At 45.1% G+C, this 19,551-nt stretch overlaps 1 protein-coding gene across 1 annotated transcript in view; it reads right to left on the reverse strand.

Annotated features, from left to right (window-relative positions):
- CLHC1 (clathrin heavy chain linker domain containing 1) overlaps positions 1–19,551 on the reverse strand; it is a 61,305-nt gene that overhangs the window by 20,193 nt on the left and 21,561 nt on the right. The window contains exons 5-8 of the mRNA XM_082252622.1: positions 17,322–17,523; positions 13,743–13,858; positions 7,936–8,026; positions 3,643–3,749 (exon numbers count right to left, since the gene is read on the reverse strand). Coding sequence (XP_082108748.1) covers positions 3,643–3,749; positions 7,936–8,026; positions 13,743–13,858; positions 17,322–17,523 — 516 coding nt within the window. The remainder of the gene's footprint in view (positions 1–3,642; positions 3,750–7,935; positions 8,027–13,742; positions 13,859–17,321; positions 17,524–19,551) is intronic.

A 19,551-nucleotide genomic window follows, 5' to 3' on the forward strand; every position in this document is an offset into this window, starting at 1 on the left:
GGGAAGAACCATTCCCGTCGGTCTGGACGATGTCGTCATCTCCTTATGCAACCAGATCGATATTCGTTTTCAGGAGAGGTCCATAGAAAAAAAACGCCAACACTCCCTAGGTCCTAGCCAGTCTGAGCTCCCCTCAAATCGTTCCGCGGAGCATCCTCTGCCTTTTGAGGAACCTATGCAGCTGGGCCGGACCAGACTTACCCCCGAAGAACATGCTAGGCGCAGAACTTTGGGCTTATGCCTCTATTGTGGAGGCAAGGGCCACTTTCGTGACTCCTGCTCGCTTCGCCCGGAAAACGCTCGGGTAATACATTTAGAAGGTGGAATATTGAACCCAGAAGCGTCGCCTTCCCGTCTTCTTCTTCCGGTGTCCCTTCATGTAAGCACTTCTCCCCATTCAATCCTTGCATATCTGGATTCTGGGGCTGCCGGCAACTTTATGGACTGGAGAACTGCTTCTTCTTTGAAACTCGCCCTTTCACCCCTTTCTACGCCATTAGCAGTTTCGGCAATTGATGGCACTGTTCTTCCAGGGGGCCCTATTCGCTTCCAGACACTACCTATTAGGATGTCGGTGGGGATTCTCCACCAGGAGTGGATATCCTTTCTCATCCTACCCAAAGCCTCTACTCCCATTGTATTGGGCCTTCTTTGGCTAAAGCTCCACTCTCCCCATGTGGACTGGGTCTCTGGGCAGATCCTGGCTTGGGGCCCCTCATGTCTCTCGTCATGCCTTTCCAAGATGACTCCAAAGAAGAGACCTCCGGTTGCTACCCCATCGGTATCTTCTGACCTTCCCGCTGCATACAGCGAGTACCGGGATGTGTTTTGTAAGAAATCAGATGAGGTGATTCTTCCCCACAGGTCCTTTGACACTGTGGACAAGGAGTCCACTCCTGAACCTGAGCCGATTGCCCCAACTTCATGCATTGTTGCCCATTCTACCACCCTGGACTCAAAAATTCCTCCTGGTAAGACCTTTGTCCCCACTGAGCTAAGATTCTCAGTTGGGGACATGATTCCAAGGTGGCGGGCCACGCGGGTTTTCTCCGAACCTTCTTGCTCATCAGCCGTCACTACTGGTGGCCTAATCTCCGTTCGGAGGTCAAAGACTATGTCAAGGCTTGTCATGTCTGTGCTCAGTCCAAATCCTTCACACAAGCTCCTGCTGGTCTCCTCATGCCTTTGCCCATTCCTAAGGAATATGAGGTCAGTCAAGTTCTGGATTCCCGACTCTGTAGAGGCGTTCTTCAGTACCTTGTTCATTGGAGAGGCTTTGGATTCCTGCATCAAAGGTCTTTGCACCTCGTCTGTTAAAAAGGTTTCATCTGAAGTTTCCCTTTAAACCCGGGCCCAGGCAGGGTAAGGGGAGGCCTCGTAAGAGGGGGGGTACTGTCATGGACTTGCAATAGTTTGGCAAAGCTTACCTGTCCCATCATGTCTGTATTAGAGGTCAGACTGCACTTCTGGTTCCTTTTTATCACCTCTCCTTCCTGTTCCTGCCCCACCCAGGTCATCACAGGAAGCCTATATTAACCAGTGCACTGCAGGCCTGCTTTGCAGTTCAACAGTGTTGGTTCCTTTTCCCTGTTTGCCGTGTGCTTGAACTACTCTTCTGTGTACCGACTTTGGCTTGTCTCTGACTATTCCTGTTTGCCTGTTACCCTGACCCTTGGCCTGTCCATTGACTACCCTTGTCTGCCTGTTACCCCGACCTCGGCTTACCCTTCTCCATTCTGTGTGTCCTGAGTGGCTGCTTCCCTTCTCTCCCTACGGCGCGTGACCTGGGGGACCCAAGGGGCCGCGACCTGGGCCCAGCTGCAGCGAAGTCCATCCTCACCACTAGAGGCCCTGGTGAACACCTGCTGGGTCTTAGACTCTGCGCCCTGGGGAATCTTGGGTTCATGTTCCTGTCCATCCGCAGCAGTCTGCTATTGGGTTCACTACCTTGCGCTGCGCCCCTGCCTCCAACAGGGTGCAGTTGTCACCTGGCCACAGGTGACCTGACAGGCATTCAGTGTTTTTAGATCCAGTTTGGGGTACATGTCCCCTTTGGATTTGAAAAGTAAACTGGTTGGAGTAAAACCCAATGAAATCATTCTGCCACAGAAACTGGAGGAGTAACATTTTGATCCAGAAGTCCTGATGGAGAATTGCTGATCTGTGTGATGAAAAGGAAGGTTGGAGGTGAGAAGGAGGGAGTAAAACTCCAGCTTGTAGCATTTGGCTACCACCTTCAGCACCAAGGTGTCTGAAATGCAAGCACAAGGTGTTCAAAAGGTTACTAAACATCCCCCCACTCTGGAAAGCGGGGAAGCACCTTCATGCCTGAGAATGATTGTCTAAGGATTGGACAAACTTTGAGCTTCAGACCTCGTGCATTAGCTGGGAGCCAAGCCTGGTGGTCTAGACGTGGATAATGCAGGAATTGAGATACGCTAGGGATGTTCCATAACCGATACAGTGGTAGAAGACTTTGCAATGTCTGTTCCTTATGTTTCCACTGAGAAAGAAGGGTTCTTTTGCCACCAGCAGCTTGACAATGGTATAAGAGTAGAATTGAAGAGACATTGTCCCTCAAAGCCCAAGCAGATCATAAACTTCTTAGATGTAGGTTTCACACGCAACACTCCACCCAGCAGATGACATCAGCACTCAGGCCCATAAAATAAACCCCCTTCAACAAACCGCTGCAAAACAGGTAAGTATAGTTTTTTCTTCTTTACAGGGCTAGATAAATTAAGCTTAGAATGTGGCATAGAATAGGTTTAACATTAGTTAGGTTTTGGGTGAACTTCTACTTTAAAGAGTAAGAATATGTTAGTCTTTTACACAATAAAGCTGAAGAATGAACGAGGCAAGCTTATAGTAGAAGGGGTTATATTGGGCTGGCCTACAGTTTTTGTTTGCCAGGATTTAATCCTCCTGTCGGTGGCTGTATAGCCCAAAAGGTGGAAGACTTTCTCAATGGACAAGAAAGAAAATAGCTTTTCCTGGACACATTATGAAAAGTACACCCATGAATCAGAGCCCAAAAATCACCAAGTGTAAAGACATCATCCTAAAGGTTTAAAAAACAATTTTATTGTGCCCAATAATTAAATTACATCTGGTTAACCCAAAAGTAAAAAACAAAACAAACAGGTATGCAGTGGTACAAAATTGCGATGTAGCATATAAGTGGATGTCATGAGTTCCTGCACATAGCTTATACAGATAGGAATTACATTTCCAAAAAATTGACATGTCTTTAATAACAGAAATGAGGCCAAGGTAGGTAAAATGTTTTATACAAAGAAGATCGCTATCTGTTATATCCCACAGTAATACTCCATTTCGTGGCCTGCATTTGATGGCTCATTCATAAAATGCAGGCCACAGTGTAATCCTTGTGGGGACAGGTCATATGATTGGCCTTATTTAAATAGTGCTACACCAAAGTGATAAGCGCAATTACATTTTTTAAACATTCATAAACAGTGTTATGGCTGAGGCAAGAGTCCAGTGTGGGTAAGTAAATGCTCCTGTGGTCATGTGAACCGGCCTTCCCACTATGGGTAAAGGATAGTTCCACTACAACCGTTTCCTACACAGTTTTTACTGTTTAATATGGCAACACAAAAAGTACAGGATTTGTCCTACCTTTAAACCTCTCCATGGTTTCTGTATTTCTGAGAATGCCCCTGGGACTGTGAGCTGCATAGATAGCCGCAGCCTTGTACTGTCCGCTGACTAACAGCTCATTAAATCTGGGAAAGGACAAAGCATATATTCTAAGCGCTGGAGTATATAACATTGTGATCAAAAAGGACAGCATATTAGCTGCCACAAGGGCATCACATTAAATAAGGTTAATTAGCTTTGTCATGTCACTATCACAGTGTTTTGTTCCAAGAATAACATTTCTTATTCCCAAGAGAAAACTGTTTGGCAGCTTTGTCTGTTCATTTTTAATTGTTTTTAAAATAGGTTTCCAGGAAAGAGTTAAAATGGACCTATATTGAAAACATGGACATTTGCTGTCTTTAGAAAATATATATAAAGGCCAATTGCAGCTAAGTAGCACAGTGAAAATGCACCTTTTGCCTCCTCCTGAAAAGCAGCAGTACAGTATTTGATATGTGATATTGCCTTGGCATTGCGGTTCCTATAACCTCATAATTGCATATTTGCAGGTGGGAACTTCTAAGGCATGTCCTGCCTATTCCTGCCTTGAAAGGCTGCTATTCTCATGAGATCTGCTGTCTTCCTGAGCCCTGTATAGCTTGTAGGCAGGTGAAGTCTGTATCCTCCACTGTAGGTGGCGCTTGACCGAAGCAGCAATGAGAAAGGAGGTCATAAAGAACCCAGTTCCTCTATGACTTACGGTTGTCACAATGAGGCGGCTGTCGGATTGGATGCTGGCATCCTATGTGACCTCGGCAGCTATCTTGGGTCAGGCAGAGTCTATTTAATACACCGGCTCTTGAGTTTGGAGCGCTTTACATGAGTAGTCACTATAGGGACAGGTTCCCCGTCTGGCAGGGACAATGCTTAGCGGCAGGGAAAGGTTCCTGAGAAGTTGGGAAAGGGAAGGGACTACACTATCTGCTTGTAAGAAGCCTCCCATTTGGTTGTGGACGGGTCAGGCCGCAGTAGCGGCTGGTGCTCCATGGGCCGGGGGGGCGGCAGACGGACCGCACCATACTCCCCCAAACCACACCAGGCCGCCACACACCGTACCCCCCCGGACCACAGCGAGACAGGACAGGAGAAACAAGACAGGACAGGACCCCCCCTCACTCACCCTGCCTGTATGCAGCAGCAGGCGGCAGCTTCGGCTTCTTCCCCCTGTCTTCTGCGTCTCCTTCCTCTTCCTCCATGCCCAATGGCATGGCTACTCCTTTTCGGACAATCAGGAAACGGGTCTCAAAACCCGCTTCCTGATTGGCCAGGAGGAGGATCCATGTGACAATAGCTAATTTTCATTCACTATTGTCACACAACTGGGTGGGCTCGGGGCGCACTGCTCTGCGCCCCGAGCCCACCCTTTTTTTTAGCCTGTGAGAGCCTCTGGCTCTAATCACATGGTTAAAAAAAAAAAAAAAGCCCCATTGAACTCCATGCGTCCGGCACACCGCATGTATATTAGGGGGCCGAACGCATGGATAGGGGGGGTGGCACCCCTGCGCCCCATATACACCACCCGCCACTGTCAGGCCGCCTTCCCACTCCCCGCTGCAGAAGCGGTCGGCATCATTCCAGGGCCTCGATCCTCTGCTACTGTTTGTAAGTGGCTCTGGTCCTATTTGTACATTGTTGGAACTCTCACACTATACTATTTTCATCTTCCTCGGTCTCTGAGTGTATTTTTGTTAAGCCGTGCCCTACCCACAAGCTAGTGATGACATTTCTGTGCTGCTCGCTGTTCTTCTGAAGGGTCTTTGAGAAGAAGCTGTACCTGAGGACTTTCAGTGGAAGGATCTCCCTGCTTCTGCTCAATTTATTCTGTGAATCTGTGCTTTCTCCACTTCTCCTGTGCTGCTTCGTTATGATCTCCCCCTCCCCAAAGGTTATCAGTTCACCAGTCATTGGGGAAACTTGTCAGACGTGAAAAAACAAAGCCCTGTTACTATAAAAAAAAGGCCACTTTCATATGGAGACACAGTGTGAAACAAGGCATGGTAATCAGTCCCGGGAAAAAGATCAGTTGCAAGGAGCCTACCAGCAGTATTGGTAAGCAGTTCTTTGCCATCCCCTTGACTTTGTTTTGGGCATGGCTTCGACCTTTAAGTCCATTTTGCACAGTCCTGTACTAAAATAACATTCTCCAAGCATATTTTTTTTGGAGAGTATGATTCTTGCCCAGTTAAAGCCTATCCAAACTTTAATTCCAGGCTCCAGGACAAAAAAATAAAATTAAATAATGCATTGTGTATCAATCACCTCTTACTCCTCAGTCTAGATTGCTAACACTGCTTCCTAAGCCACCGTGCAGTGTAATGAGTAAAAGTTGCACTCTCTTCTATAAGCCAAGCCAATCTTCTAACCTGAGGACCGGACATTTTGCCTGCTCGTTATCTTCTTGGGCACTAGTCCCCTCACCGACCTTCTGAGTTCTCCTGCCTCTAGAGCCTATGAGAGAGGACTGGAAGTTTCACATCCACCAATAGGAGATGTTCACATCTTGCAGACAGTGATGATTGGCACCCAAAAAAAGGACCTCAGGAAGTAAAGAGAAGAGAGAAGGATCGTCTCATGACCGTGGCTTAACGTAAGTAAAATGGGCATTGGATAGGTTTTTTTTCCATACCAGCAGTTAATTAAAAGGTGGGGGGAGGGGGGTTGCTAATATTCTGGAGTTGGGCTTTAAAGCATTTTTGGCCAGACCAGATGACATCTTCTGTCTGCAAGTGGCCCCCAAATCTGCTAGTTGTCACTATTTATGGGAAACAATTAAATATGTAGTTTAGAAAACCTGTCCCAATCGCTATTATTCTTTTGTAAACCAACATTAGCACTCTTCACTCTTAACTCTTCATAAAAAGGACTTGTGAACTTATCTCAGCTGGCCTTATAGACCAACCTTTCTCAACTAGGGTTCCATCATTGGTTGCTAGGGGCTCCTTAACCAAAAAGTAATTTCTGTTTTTTAGATAAGTAATAACTGGCAGCAATTATCTTTTTAGCAATCTGTAAAGAGGGATTCCTGCCAATGACCACAAATGTAAAGAGCATTTTCCCCACTGACCATCACAATAATGTACCATTAGCTATAGCATAGTAATTATCAGCAGGGGTTCCCCAAGCCCAGAAAGTTAATGCAAAGGTCCCCTCTATGTTACAAAGATTGAGAAAGGCTGTAATAGACTCTACTACAGGTACAGTACTCTACCTTCTGAAGTCTATGGATAGCTTTAGAGGTCAAAAGGAAGCAAGCTTTTTAAGGATACAAAAAACACTTAGAAAACAGAAAAGCCTTTTTGGTATTGTAAAGCCAGCCTCTTAAAGTGGTTCTAAAGGCAGAAGGTTTTTTTTTTTTACCTTAATGCATTCTGTGCATTAAGGTAAAAGAACTTTGTGCAAGCAGCTCACCCCCCAAATACTTTCCTGAGCCTAAATACTTATCTTGATCCAGCAATGTGCACGAGAGCAGAGGCTCTCTTGGCTCTGTCTCTCCACAGGGGGTGGGGACAAGCCACGCTCTGTGTGTCTTATGGACACACAGAGCCAACTCTGGAGTGAGCATGCACGAGTGTTCCCATAACAAGTGGATTTCTATGGGGGCACTCGGCAGGGGGGAGGAGCAAGGAGCACCAGTGGGGGACCAGAGATGAGGATTGGGGTTGCTCTGTGCAAAACCATTGTTCACCTTTTAAAAAAAAAAAATGAATTCATATCTTTTCTCAGGTATAAAAATTTGCATTTATAATTTTTTTACAGCATTGCACCCATGATCAGCAGATTGCGGGTGTAGTGTCAGTCTCCTGCAGACTGTTAGTGTTGCTGTGTGTTCGTACCTTGTATGGGCAAGCAGTTACTGAATGGCAGGAAAAATCAATGAGCGCCCTTGTAGTACATTGAGAACTACAAGCCGTCAGCCGCAATGGTTGATGGTAGTTCTCTCATTCACAGAACTTCACAGAATGAATGACACAGCTGGGGGTGGAGCCCCGCACAGCCACGCTCTTTTTAATGGGTGACAGCGGGTGCAGGGAGAAGATCCCCACCCGCTGTTACAATGGGGGCTCAGGGGGACTTGAGGAGGGGATGCTGGGGCTGATTAGGGTGTGCCCAGGCACATCTGGCACACCTATGGTTCAATCCTTGGTTGGACTTCTTAGTAAAGGCCAATAAGGCTATATAAAAAAACTGATTTAATTATATTGATGTATTCTTAAGTGCGATGCTGTTTTTTTTTGTAATATTAGGAATGTCAAAAAGCCATGTGGTTACCTTTCTACATATTCTAGTAAGGATTCAGCTTCCATACTCTTCTTTGGCTCCAGATCATCAAACACATTAGTGGGTGCTGACTCATCTGTAGCTAAATAGAAAGTCATAAAAAAAGATTTCCGTGAGAAAGCCAAATTCATTTTCTGACATGTCAAATGTCCTCTCACAAGTGCTTGCCATTTGGAATATGGATTTTACAGGTAAACCAGGTATTCAGCTCTGATGTAAAAGTAAACCTGTGCTCAGTTCAAGATCCATTAAGGGTACAGATAAGCTTACAATTGCATACTTACCATAGTAAAACTATCAGAAACACTCAATTTATTAATTCACAGTACCAGTTAAACATTGCACATTTCCTAGTAGCTGCTGCCATTCTAGGCCAAGGGAGTAGGAGCTGGCCGTCTGTCATGGCAGCCCCTCGCTGAACATGGACCATACAGCGAATCACACTAGACATAGGAGCCTATTCACTGCCAGGAGAAGTGATCATTGGCTTTTTGTATAATTAAAGGAAACACAAAAGGGCGCTTCTAAGTGCAGCAGATTAAATAATTTATTAGTAAAAAATGCAAATTTGCAACTCACATGAAGTAGGAATAAAAGCACATATCAAGCTTAAAATCCATGAGGAACTGGGTCATCTGAAGGAGGTGGAAGCAACACAGCTAGTGTTAGGAGATGCAAAGCTCAAAATCAGAGGATATATCAGCTCAGGAGCCAGTCTGACATCATAGAAACTTGGTGTAGCACCCTCCTAGGTAGGTGCTAGGTAAAAGCATCTTATGCTCCTTCTGCTTATCAGGGGAGCCTGATCTGTTAGGTTGCCTGTTGCATGTTTCCAGGTGTGATTCACTGGGTCTGAGGGAATGTCCCCACTGTATCGAATAAGGGAGCTTGTTGGACAGTGGAGGAAACCCAGCCAGTGACACATTGGCTTTTGTGGGAGTCTCAGTGGGTGGGCACTCTTGTAGTGCATCCTGGGATTGCTCAAAAAAGCCAGGGGGACATGTGACAGGGTGTCTTTGGTGGGAAGCAGAGTCCCTGGAGGAGGCTGACGGGCTGTCTCTCCGCCTGCTATATGAGGATGGAGGTCTTAGGCAGTCAGCCTAGTGAACCAGGTGTGGAGCTGAGCTGCAGAGGATCCAGTGGAGCTGACAGTGGAGCTGCTGGCAGAGTCTTCCGTGAAAAACAGTGTCCGTGAGTACCAGGGGATTTGTCAAAGGGTCTGCCCTGGAAGGGGGACCACTCCAGTGAAGTCAGAGGATCAAGGGGTCAGTTCACACAGAGTGTCAGAGTAAAGGGGTGCCGTGTAAAACCCTGAAGAGTAGGGAAAAAGGGGGTGCCAAGTAGGACCCTGAAGAGTGATGCACAGTGCAGTACAATTAATTCTTCTTCACTATAGTGGCAAGGTGAAGCAGCGGCCTTGCCGCATCCATTGTTAACCAGAAGTCCCAGCAATTGTGCATAGTTATTCAGTTGGAGTATCCCACCCCTCCCTTCTCCCATCCCAGTTCTCAAATAAAACAACAAAAAACCAAAACCAAGGCTTGGGAAAGAGGCGTGGCTGCTTTGAAATGCGTAGCCTAATGTGTAGCTTAACGCATCTTCTAACACTGGCGGTGTTGCTCCTATCTGCTTTCAATGACCCAGGTCCTCATGGATGACGGCTTTTAAGCTTGATAGGTTACTTAATGTAAGTGGCTAATTTCCTTTTTTCTTACTAATAAATGATTTAATCTGCATCACTTAGAAGTGCCCTCTCTTTGTCTCTTACTACATTTATTCCTTCTATCTGCTTAGGAGCTGCACTAAGTCCCTTAAATCCAGCTATGAACTATTCAGATAGGACTTCAGGACTCTAGAGTCTCCTTTATTCCTATTCTGGCAACAACCTAAAATTTGGGATTTTCTTTCAATCTCCCCTATTCCTGTTTTTATGATTACCCAAAATCTGGGAATTTTTTTCCACTTTTGCTTTTGGTGATCAGTTTAAATAGAGTAAATCTTCTTAAAGGGGGCACAGAGAGCAATAAAAACCCGACAGGTTCTCTAATCCCTTTCCATATCCAAAACTATAAAAAATGTTTTAGATTAGAAGAGTTGGATGTTGCTGGGGTGCAAAAAACATCACTAGCACCCCCCCTTCAGTTTTATTTCCACGTGTCAATTCTGTAAAATCCACACTGTGCACCCATTAGGGAGCTGTGCAGCCTTTGATACAAACTCTCTGGCATTTTCCACATTTCTTCTGCACGTGCACAGAGAAAATTATTTACAATGGATAGGTAGTCTATAAAGCCTGGTTAACGCCATGAACGCATCTGAATCGCTGTGCGTTCCTGTGCTATTCAAAACCACATGCAAAACGCACTACATTTGCGATCTGCAGTGGGGGGTCAATAAAAATTTAAAGTGGTTGTAAAGTCACAAGGTTTTTTATCTTAATGCATTCTATGCATTAAAGTGGAGTTCCGGCCTATTTTGCATCTTTAGTGATTCCTGGAGTGCTCGCTATGCTGATCAACAATTGGGCATTTTCAATTTTTTTCGGGGGTCCCTTACCTTATTTTCAGGACATGATTAATTGTACTTCCTCCTTCACCCCCCTCTGTGGCCACGGCCACCGACATCACTTCCGCCTTTGCATTGCATCCTGGGAGCTGTTTGTCATCACTCCCAGGAGGCTGGAATCAGGAAGAACTCCCAGAACACTCCCTGGAATCAGGAAGAAGGACACACTGCGGCTTCAGATGCCCACATCCAAGATGGCCGCGCTCAGACAGCGTTTTTAAAAGTACGATTTTAAATAAAATCCAATACTGTACACCTTGAGAATGAGAATAGCGGTTCTGTAAAGGGCGATGGATTAGTATTATAGGGGTATTTTTAAAAAAAGGTATTTGAGGCCGGAATTCCGCTTTAAGATAAAAAGCCTTCTGTGTACAGCAGCCCCCTTCAGCACCCCCTGATACTTACCGGAGCCCATCTACATCCAGGACTGCCTCGGCTGCCGGAGACTCTCCCTCTTCATTGGCTGAGATCGCAACACTGGTGCTGTCAATCAAATTCAGTGAGCCAATGAGGAGAGAAAGGGGGTGGGGCCGTGCCGATGCCTCGTGTCTGAATGAACACGGAGCTGTGGCTCGGCTCGGTTGCCCCCATGGCAAGCTGCTTGCTGTGGGGGTTCTCGAAAGGAGGGAGGGGCCAGGAGCACCGAAGAGGGACCCAAGAAGAGGAGGATCGGGGCTGCTCTGTGCAAAACCAACTTCACAGAGGAGGGAAGTATAACAGTATATTTTTTTGTTATTTAGAAAAAAAAAAAAAGAGACTTTACAATCACTTCAATGACTCCCCAAATGCAGGTCGCAAACGCAGTGTTTGGTGTGGTGCTGTGCATTTTCAATCAATTCAAAAATTAATGGGCTAAAATTGCACTGCACAGAACCGCATGTAAATTGCACATCAAAACACAGTGCGTTCCTGTGCGATTCAGATACGGTGATGGTGTGAACCGGTGTGTAGCCACATGCAGAGACTTTCAGACTACAGACCTGGAATAAAGTTTTTTCTAGGCAGTGATGTGTTTAGTTTACGGCCATTTTTGAATGGACATTACGACACATTGAGTATGGGCTCTTGGTAACGGAACTGTAAAATGCCAGACCAAGCGGAAGAGAGGAGTCTGGAGTTGCACACAAAGGAGTGAATGTTTATAACAATGCCGGTATTCAGGATGGCAGAAAGCTTAAAGAGATTGTAAAGTCTCAAGGTTTTTCACCTTAATGCATTCTATACATTAGGGTGAAAAACCTTCTTTGCTGCAGTTGCCCCCAGAGCCCCCCCCCTTTTCTTACCTGACCCCATCCAATCCAGCGATGTGCACGAGCGCAGCGGCTCCAGCCACTGTCTCTCTCCTCATTGGACAGACTGATTGCATTCATTGGCTGAGTCCCGCTGTCTGTGTCCATGGACTCAGCAGTGGGACTTGGGAGCGCGCCTGCACGGTTTCACCAGGGAAAGCGGCTTTCCGTAGGGGCACCTGATGAAGGGAAGGAGCAAGGAGCACCAGCTGGGCACTCCAGAAGAGGAGGATCGCGGCTGGTCTGTGTAAAACTCTTGCACAGAGCAGATAAGTATAACATGGTTATTATTTTTATTTAAAAACAAGCGAACCTTAAGGCTCGTACACACACTATAAGAAATCCGGGCGAGAATTTTCGACCAAAAGAACTTTTCTACGATTTTTGTATAGTGCAGGGGTCTCCAAACTACGGCCCTCCAGCTGTTGCGGAACTACACGTCCCATGAGGCTTTGTAAAAAACTCTGACATTTGCAGAAATGACTAGGCATGATGGGAATTGTAGTTCCTGAACAACTGGAGGCCCACAGTTTGGGGACTCCTGGTATAGTGTGTACATAACTTTCGAAAGCTAATTCAGACTTTTCGTACGAAAATTCCCGAAGGGACAAACTCCAAAATTTTTCTCGTAGGGGACAACGTGTTTAACTTAAAAATCCAAAGAGCTTCATGCTTGCAAAATGGGGCAAACTTCTCTTCCTCTGTCAATGTCTTACCAGAGATACAGTATCTCACAAAAGTAAGTACACCCCTCACATTTTTGTAAATATTTTATCATATCTTTTCATGTGACAACTCTGAAGAAATGACACTTTGCTACAATGTAAAATAGTGAGTGTACAGCTTGTATAACAGTGTAAATTTTCTGTCCCCTCAAAATAACTCAACACACAGCCATTAATGTCTACACCGCTGTCAACAAAAGTGAGTACACCCCTAGGTGAAAATGTCCAAATTGGGCCAATTAGCCATTTCCCCTCCTCGATGTTATGTGGCTCGTTAGTATTACAAGGTCTCAGGTGTGAATGGGGAGCAGGTGTGTTAAATTTGGTGTTATCGCCCTCACTCTTTCATACTGGTCACTGGAAGTTCAACATGGCACCTCATGACAAAGAACTCTCTAAAGATCTGAAAAAAAAGAATTGTTGCTCTACATGAGGATGGCCTAAGCTATAAGAAGATTACAAAGTCCCTGAAACTGAGCAGCAGCACGGTGGCCAAGACCATACAGCGGTTTAACAGGACAGGTTCCACTCAGAACACGCCTCGCCATGGTCGACCAAAGAGGTTGAGTGCACGTGCTCAGCGTCATATTCAGAGATTGTCTTTGGGAAATAGACGTATGAGTGCTGCCAGTATTGCTGCAGAGGTTGAAGGGTGGGGGGTCAGCCTGTCAGTGCTCAGACCATACGTCGCACACTGCATCAAATTGGTCTGCATGGCTGTCATCCCAGAAGGAAGCCTCTTCTAAAGATGATGCACAAGAAAGTCCGCAAACAGTTTGCTGAAGACAAGCAGACTAAGGACATGGATTACTGGAACCATGTCCTGTGATCTGATGAGACCAAGATCCTATTTGGTTCAGATGGTGTCAAGCGTGTGTGGCGGCAACCAGGTGAGGAGTACAAAGACAAGTGTGTCTTGCCTACAGTCGGGCATGGTGGTGGGAGTGTCATGGTCTGGGGCTGCATGAGTGCTGCCGGCACTGGGGAGCTACAGTTCATTGAGGGAACCAAGATCGTCGCTCTGCGGCCTATTCTGCTGGACGTCATATGATGCCCAGTCAGGATGGGACAACCACTTTGCCGCCGTCATTTTACTATATGACGGGCGGAAAGTTGTTAATGAAGACAGAGACATATACTTAGTACACCCTCAAGCATCTTCACATGTGATAGTGACAGTAGGAAATATATACAATGCATATATCTAGACACAAAATACCTTTTAATTCACTTTCTTTCTCTATCACTTCCGCTAATGTCTCATAGAGACCAACATTTTTATTAGATTTTGCCCAAGACGATATCGCATCCGCCACAGATCTTTTCTTCCGGTAGCTAAAGGAAATGAGGATCCAAACTATTACATCACATGAATTATACATGACATAGATGAAGCTAGACATTCGCAAAAATGTTTAAATCACCTTAAGTGATCAGCTACAAAGTTTTAAGCATTTACTTAGTAGCAACTATTATCAAGTCTCTTGTGGAGGGAGTCGTTTAAAAGGGATGGGGGACTCGTAATTTCTCATTCATGCCTAGTCTAAATCCGGTTTTATAAATAATTACATTTTCAATATACTGTCAGAATTTATCTTTTAAGTGATGTAGCTAATGTGTTTTATGTTCTTATCTCTTAGCAGATAATGCAGAGCCAATTTCCTTATATGGAAGAAAATGGACTCAGCTTTTTCTGGTATTCTCCGTGAAGCAGCTGCATATGCTCAGATAGAGGTGTGTGAAGCAAACACGGGAGGGATGGGGATTTTATGTCTAACTGAAGATGCTGTGAAGTAGCACTTACATGCATTAGCGCTCTATCTGAAGTTAAAGTGTTACTAAACCCAGGAGCCTGCATTCACTATATCTGGTCTCCCAAGGTACACAGAACATGGAAATGCAATCATTTTAGTAAATATAAACTGCTAAATACTTAATATTTTCTCAGCAGCAGTATATAGCAGTCTTGTTATCTATAAGTGTCTGGTTAAAGCTTGTAGGAGGAGTTTTTATTCTACTCTGACTGTCCTATGAGGATGCAGGACCCTTGACCCTCTTGTCTGGAGAGTGCTGATTGGCCCTGTGCTGATCACATGCATCCTCCGCAAAGAAAAAAAAATACTCTCTAGTAATACACACTAAACTGAGCATGTGAAGAGTGACTCCAAAGGCTCTGTCTTATCAGGAGATGGATTGGGGACAGTGGAAGAAAGGGAGGATCAAACAGCCTTTTTACACAATGCAGAGGATTAACCACCTAGGTTCCACAGTGAGTATAACAAGCATGCTTTACTGCATATACAGACTGATTTTACTGCTGTTTGTTTAGCATCACTTTTGTTTAGCATCACTTTAAAAAGCTGTTAAAGGATGTCAGAAAAGCAACATTTAAGGGCTTGTTTATGTATTTGGGGGGCCCGTAAAACCCAGCCATGTTTTTGCAATCCCCCAACCTCTCCCCCTTTAGCTGCAGAGTCAGTGGCTGGGGGAGGTGGTATACGCATGCTGTGGTAGCAATTGTATCCCCTGGTGCTTTCAAGGGAATGGGGCCACTCTGCAAACATCCTGCAACCATGTGCAATGTATGTGGTTGTGGCGCGTGCTAATGCAAGGTTCCCGGGGGTTAAAGCAGGTGCTGAGGAACCACTGCAATGCCTCCTCAATGCCTGTCTAGTGCCCTCTGGAGAGCGATCCGGATACAAATCAGTCTTCAGAGACCAAAGCAAGTGTGAATGAGCCCATAGAAAGTTAATATAACTATGTCTTTAATTTTACATGCTACCATGTCATTTTACATCTATTGGTACTTTGGGAGTGAACGCTGCATGGTTCATTTAAGGGAAAGATTTAAACTAGTATAAAAGTCAAAAATATTTTTCCTAAATCTGAGAAAAATGCAGCCAGTGCGAGAGCAGAGTACAGGTAATGCCTCTCCTGCTCCACAGTGGTGATTGACAGAGGCTTTGTGTCTCTCTTGTGCTGGCTGTGTGTGTGGTGCTCTGAATGGTAGCATGTAGAATTGTAGTACAGAGTGGGAGTGCGCACGTTGCATGTAGAGTTGTAGTACAGAGCGGGAGCGTGCACATTGCATATAGCCTTGTAGTACAGAGTGGGAGCATGCAAGTGGCATGTAGAGTTGTGGTGCAGAGCGAGAGCAGGCATATTGCATGTAGAGTAGCCGTACAGAGTGGGAGAGTGCATGTTGCATGTAGAGTTGTGGTACAGAGTGGGAACATGCATGCTGCATGTAGAGTTGTGGTACAGAGTGGGAGCGTGCATGTTGCATGTAGAGCTGTAATACAGAGCGGGAGCGTGTGTGTTGCATGTAGTGTTCTAGTACAGAGCGGGAGCGACCATGTTGCATGTAGAATTGTAGTACAGAGCGGGAGCGTGCATGTTGCATGTAGGGTTGTAGTACAGAGTGGAAATGTGCACATGGCATGTAGAGTTGTAGTACATAGTGGGATCATGCACGTTGCATGTAGAGTTGTATTACAGAACTAGAAGGTGCACATTGCATGTAGAGTTGTAGTACAGAGCGGGAACGTGCACGTTGCATGTAGAGTTGTAGTACAGAGAGGGAACGTGCACGTTGCATGTAGAGTTGTATTACAGTGCGGAGCACGCATGTTGCATGTAGAGTTGTAGTCCAGAGCGAAAGCGTGCACGTTGCATGTAGAGCTGTAGTACAGAGTGGGAGCGTGCATGTTGCATGTAGGGTTGTAGTACTGTACAGAGTGGAAGTGCGCATGTTGCATTACAGTTGTAGTACAGAGTGGAAGCATGCATGTTGGACGTAGAGCTGTAGCACAGAGTGGGATCATGCACACTGCATGTACAGGTGTAGTACGGAGTGGGATCATGCACGCCGCATGTAGGGTTGTAGTTCAGAGTGGAAGTGCGCACATTTCATGAAGAGTTGTAGTACAAGCGGGAGCGTGCATTTTGCATGTAGGGTTGTAGTACTGTATAGAGGAGAAGTGCGCATGTTGCATGTAGAGTTGTAGTACAGAGTGGGAGCATGCATGTTGGACATAAAGTTGTAGAATAGAGTGGGATCATGCACGTTGCATGTAGAGCTGTAGTATAGAGTGATATCATTCACGTTGCATGTAGTGTTGTAGTATAGAGTGGGAGCACACATGTTGCATGTAGAGTTGTAGTACAGAGTGGAAGTGCGCATGTTGCATGTAGAGTTGTAGTACAGAGTGGGAGCACACATGTTGCATGTAGAGTTGTAGTACAGAGTGGGAGCACACATGTTGCATGTAGAGTTGTAGTACAGAGTGGAAGTGCGCATGTTGCATGTAGAGTTGTAGTACAGAGTGGGAGCACACATGTTGCATGTAGAGTTGTAGTACAGAGTGGGAGCACACATGTTGCATGTAGATGTTGTAGTACAGATTGGGAGCACACATGTTGCATGTAGAGTTGTAGTACAGATTGGGAGCACACATGTTGCATGTAGAGTTGTAGTACAGAGTGGGAGCACACATGTTGCATGTAGAGTTGTAGTACAGAGTGAGAGCACGCACGTTGCAGAGACTCACACGGGACTCCATAGGTCCCATAGTGGCACAAGGAACACAGAGAAAAGGAGAATATAGCTGCACAGCCAGGGGAAAATTGAAAAAGGAAGTTTTTAGGAGGAAATAAAAAAAAAAAAGAAGATCAAATGTAAGTGAGTTATGTTATCTGTTTTTTAGTTGTTTTATCTGATTTAGGAAGAAATGTACTTTTAATTCCGATCCAAGAGTACCAAAACATCATATTGATTATTTTCCCATATGTGACTTACCTGTCCATCAGTTGCTTGTTTAATAGTTCAGCTTCTTCCCTTTCCTGCAGAGCAAGGCTTAGTTTTAAATCCAGTTCCTGTTTCCTTTGGATGGGAACATATTTGGTAGTCATGCTGGCAATTAATATTTGCTTCTTTTGATCTAACTGTTGCTCGTATTTTTCAAGAGTGCCCATATCAAGAGAATCTTCTATAGACATACCTAGGAAAAGGAAACAATAACCCTACAGGTCAATACACGTGATCGCACAAGGGGCCCTCGTATGCTATATAATGGGGTTGATTTACTAAAGGCAAATAGGCTATGCACTTTGCAAGTAAATGAGGTGAAACTTCAAGTGATTTCCAAGGCAAATTTTATATATATATATTTTTTAATAACAAACATGTCAGCCTTGATCCTCCATTTCTCGCTCCTGGCCCCTCCCTCCTGCCTCCATAGCAAGAATTTTGCTTTGGGGGCACCCATGCAGGCTCGCTGCTGAGCCACTGCTCTATGTGTCCATTTACACATTGAGCACAGCTCTGCCCCACCCCTGCTCTCTCCTGATTGGCTCAATGGCTGTGATTGACAGTAGCGGGAGCCGTTAGCTCAGCCTATGAGGAGGAAGAGACCCGGGCGAGCCACTGCTCTTGTTCACATTTCTGGATCGAGATGTGGCTCAGGTAAGTATTGGGGGGGAAGGGGGGTTGCTGAACACAGAAAGTTTTTTTACCTTTATGCATATTTGAGCTTTTACAACCACTTTCACTTTGTAAAGAACACCCAATCAGGTGCAAGGAAAATTTAAAAGAAAAATGTTTGCTTGCACATGATTGGATGATGGAAATCAGAAGTGCTTCACCACATTCATTAAAGTGGATGTAAACCCTATTTATGAAATCTGACTTTAGCACACATCCCTTTAGTGTTTACTTATATCTCTCCAAAGCTCTGAGTCCAGTGTCTTTCTGCTACTCCGTTCCTCTGTTATCAGCATGATAATTTCTGACAAGTTCTCCCACACAGGAAATAAAAGCAGATGGAAGGGGAGGTAACTTAGAGACAGATACTGTAAGCAGAGAGCTTGTTTATTCAGAGCACAGCTTTGCATGTTTCTTCCTTATTCTGCCTATGTGGAGGGGGGTTCCTTTCCTCCAATTAGCTGTCAGACTCCCCTCCCACTGTTGGAACAGGAAGAAAAATTTCTAACACAATTTTCACTTTCTAAAGAATTCAGAAAGCTGAAGACAGCAGATATACAGGTAAAACTATCATCTCTGTGTATCATCTGAGACTTTTCACTTCACTGGGTATAGGTGAGGGTTTACATCCACTTTAACCACTTTAAGACCGGAAGGATTTGCCCCCCAATGACCAGGGCACTTTTTTCAAATTGACACTGCGTGACTTTAACTGACAATTGCGCGGTCGTGCAACGCTGTACCCAAAATAAATTTACGTCCCTTTTTCCCCCACAAATAGAGCTTTCTTTTGGTGGTATTTGATCACCTGTGTGATTTTTATTTTTTGCGCTATAAACAAAAAAAGAGCGACAATTCTGAAAAAAAAAAATCTATATTTTTCACATTCGGCTATATAACATTCCCAAAAAAAAAATTTAAAATTAAAATTTTTTAACATTTTAGGCCAATTTATTTTCTGCTACATATTTTTGGTAAAAAAAATAGCAATAAGCCTATTTTAATTGGTTTGCGCAAAACTTATTGAAAGATTTATGTCATTTTTATTGTTTTTCTTTTTTTTTCACTAGTAATGGCGGCGATCTGCGATTTTTTGCGAGACTGCGACATTGCAGCAGACAGATCAGACCCCTGACTGACATTTTTTACACTTTTGGGGGGGACCAGTGACATTACTACAGTAATCAGTGCTAAAAATATGCACTGTTACTGTAATAATGACGCTGGCAGGGAAGGGGTTAACAGTGTGGGTGATCAAGGGGTTAAATGTGAGCCTAGGGGAGTGATTCTAACTGTATGGGGGCGTGGCTTGTGAAACGATCACAGAGACCTGTGTTCCTATATAGAAGGATCACAGGGGCTCTGTGATCCTTCGAGGGAGAAGGACGGTCAGCTTTGTTTACAACAGCCGACCGTTCTTCTCTCTCAGCGGGGAACGATCACGGGTGTCAGGCGGCAATCGGAGCCGCCTGCCCACTGAATCGTCTTCCCTGCTGATGAGCGGGGGTGGGAGCGCGCCGCCGGCGGGGTTCACTCACCCCCTAGC

The sequence above is a fragment of the Pelophylax lessonae genome (genome assembly GCF_965119305.1).
Source record: "Pelophylax lessonae genome assembly, chromosome: 3".
In the NCBI taxonomy this organism is placed as follows: domain Eukaryota; kingdom Metazoa; phylum Chordata; class Amphibia; order Anura; family Ranidae; genus Pelophylax; species Pelophylax lessonae.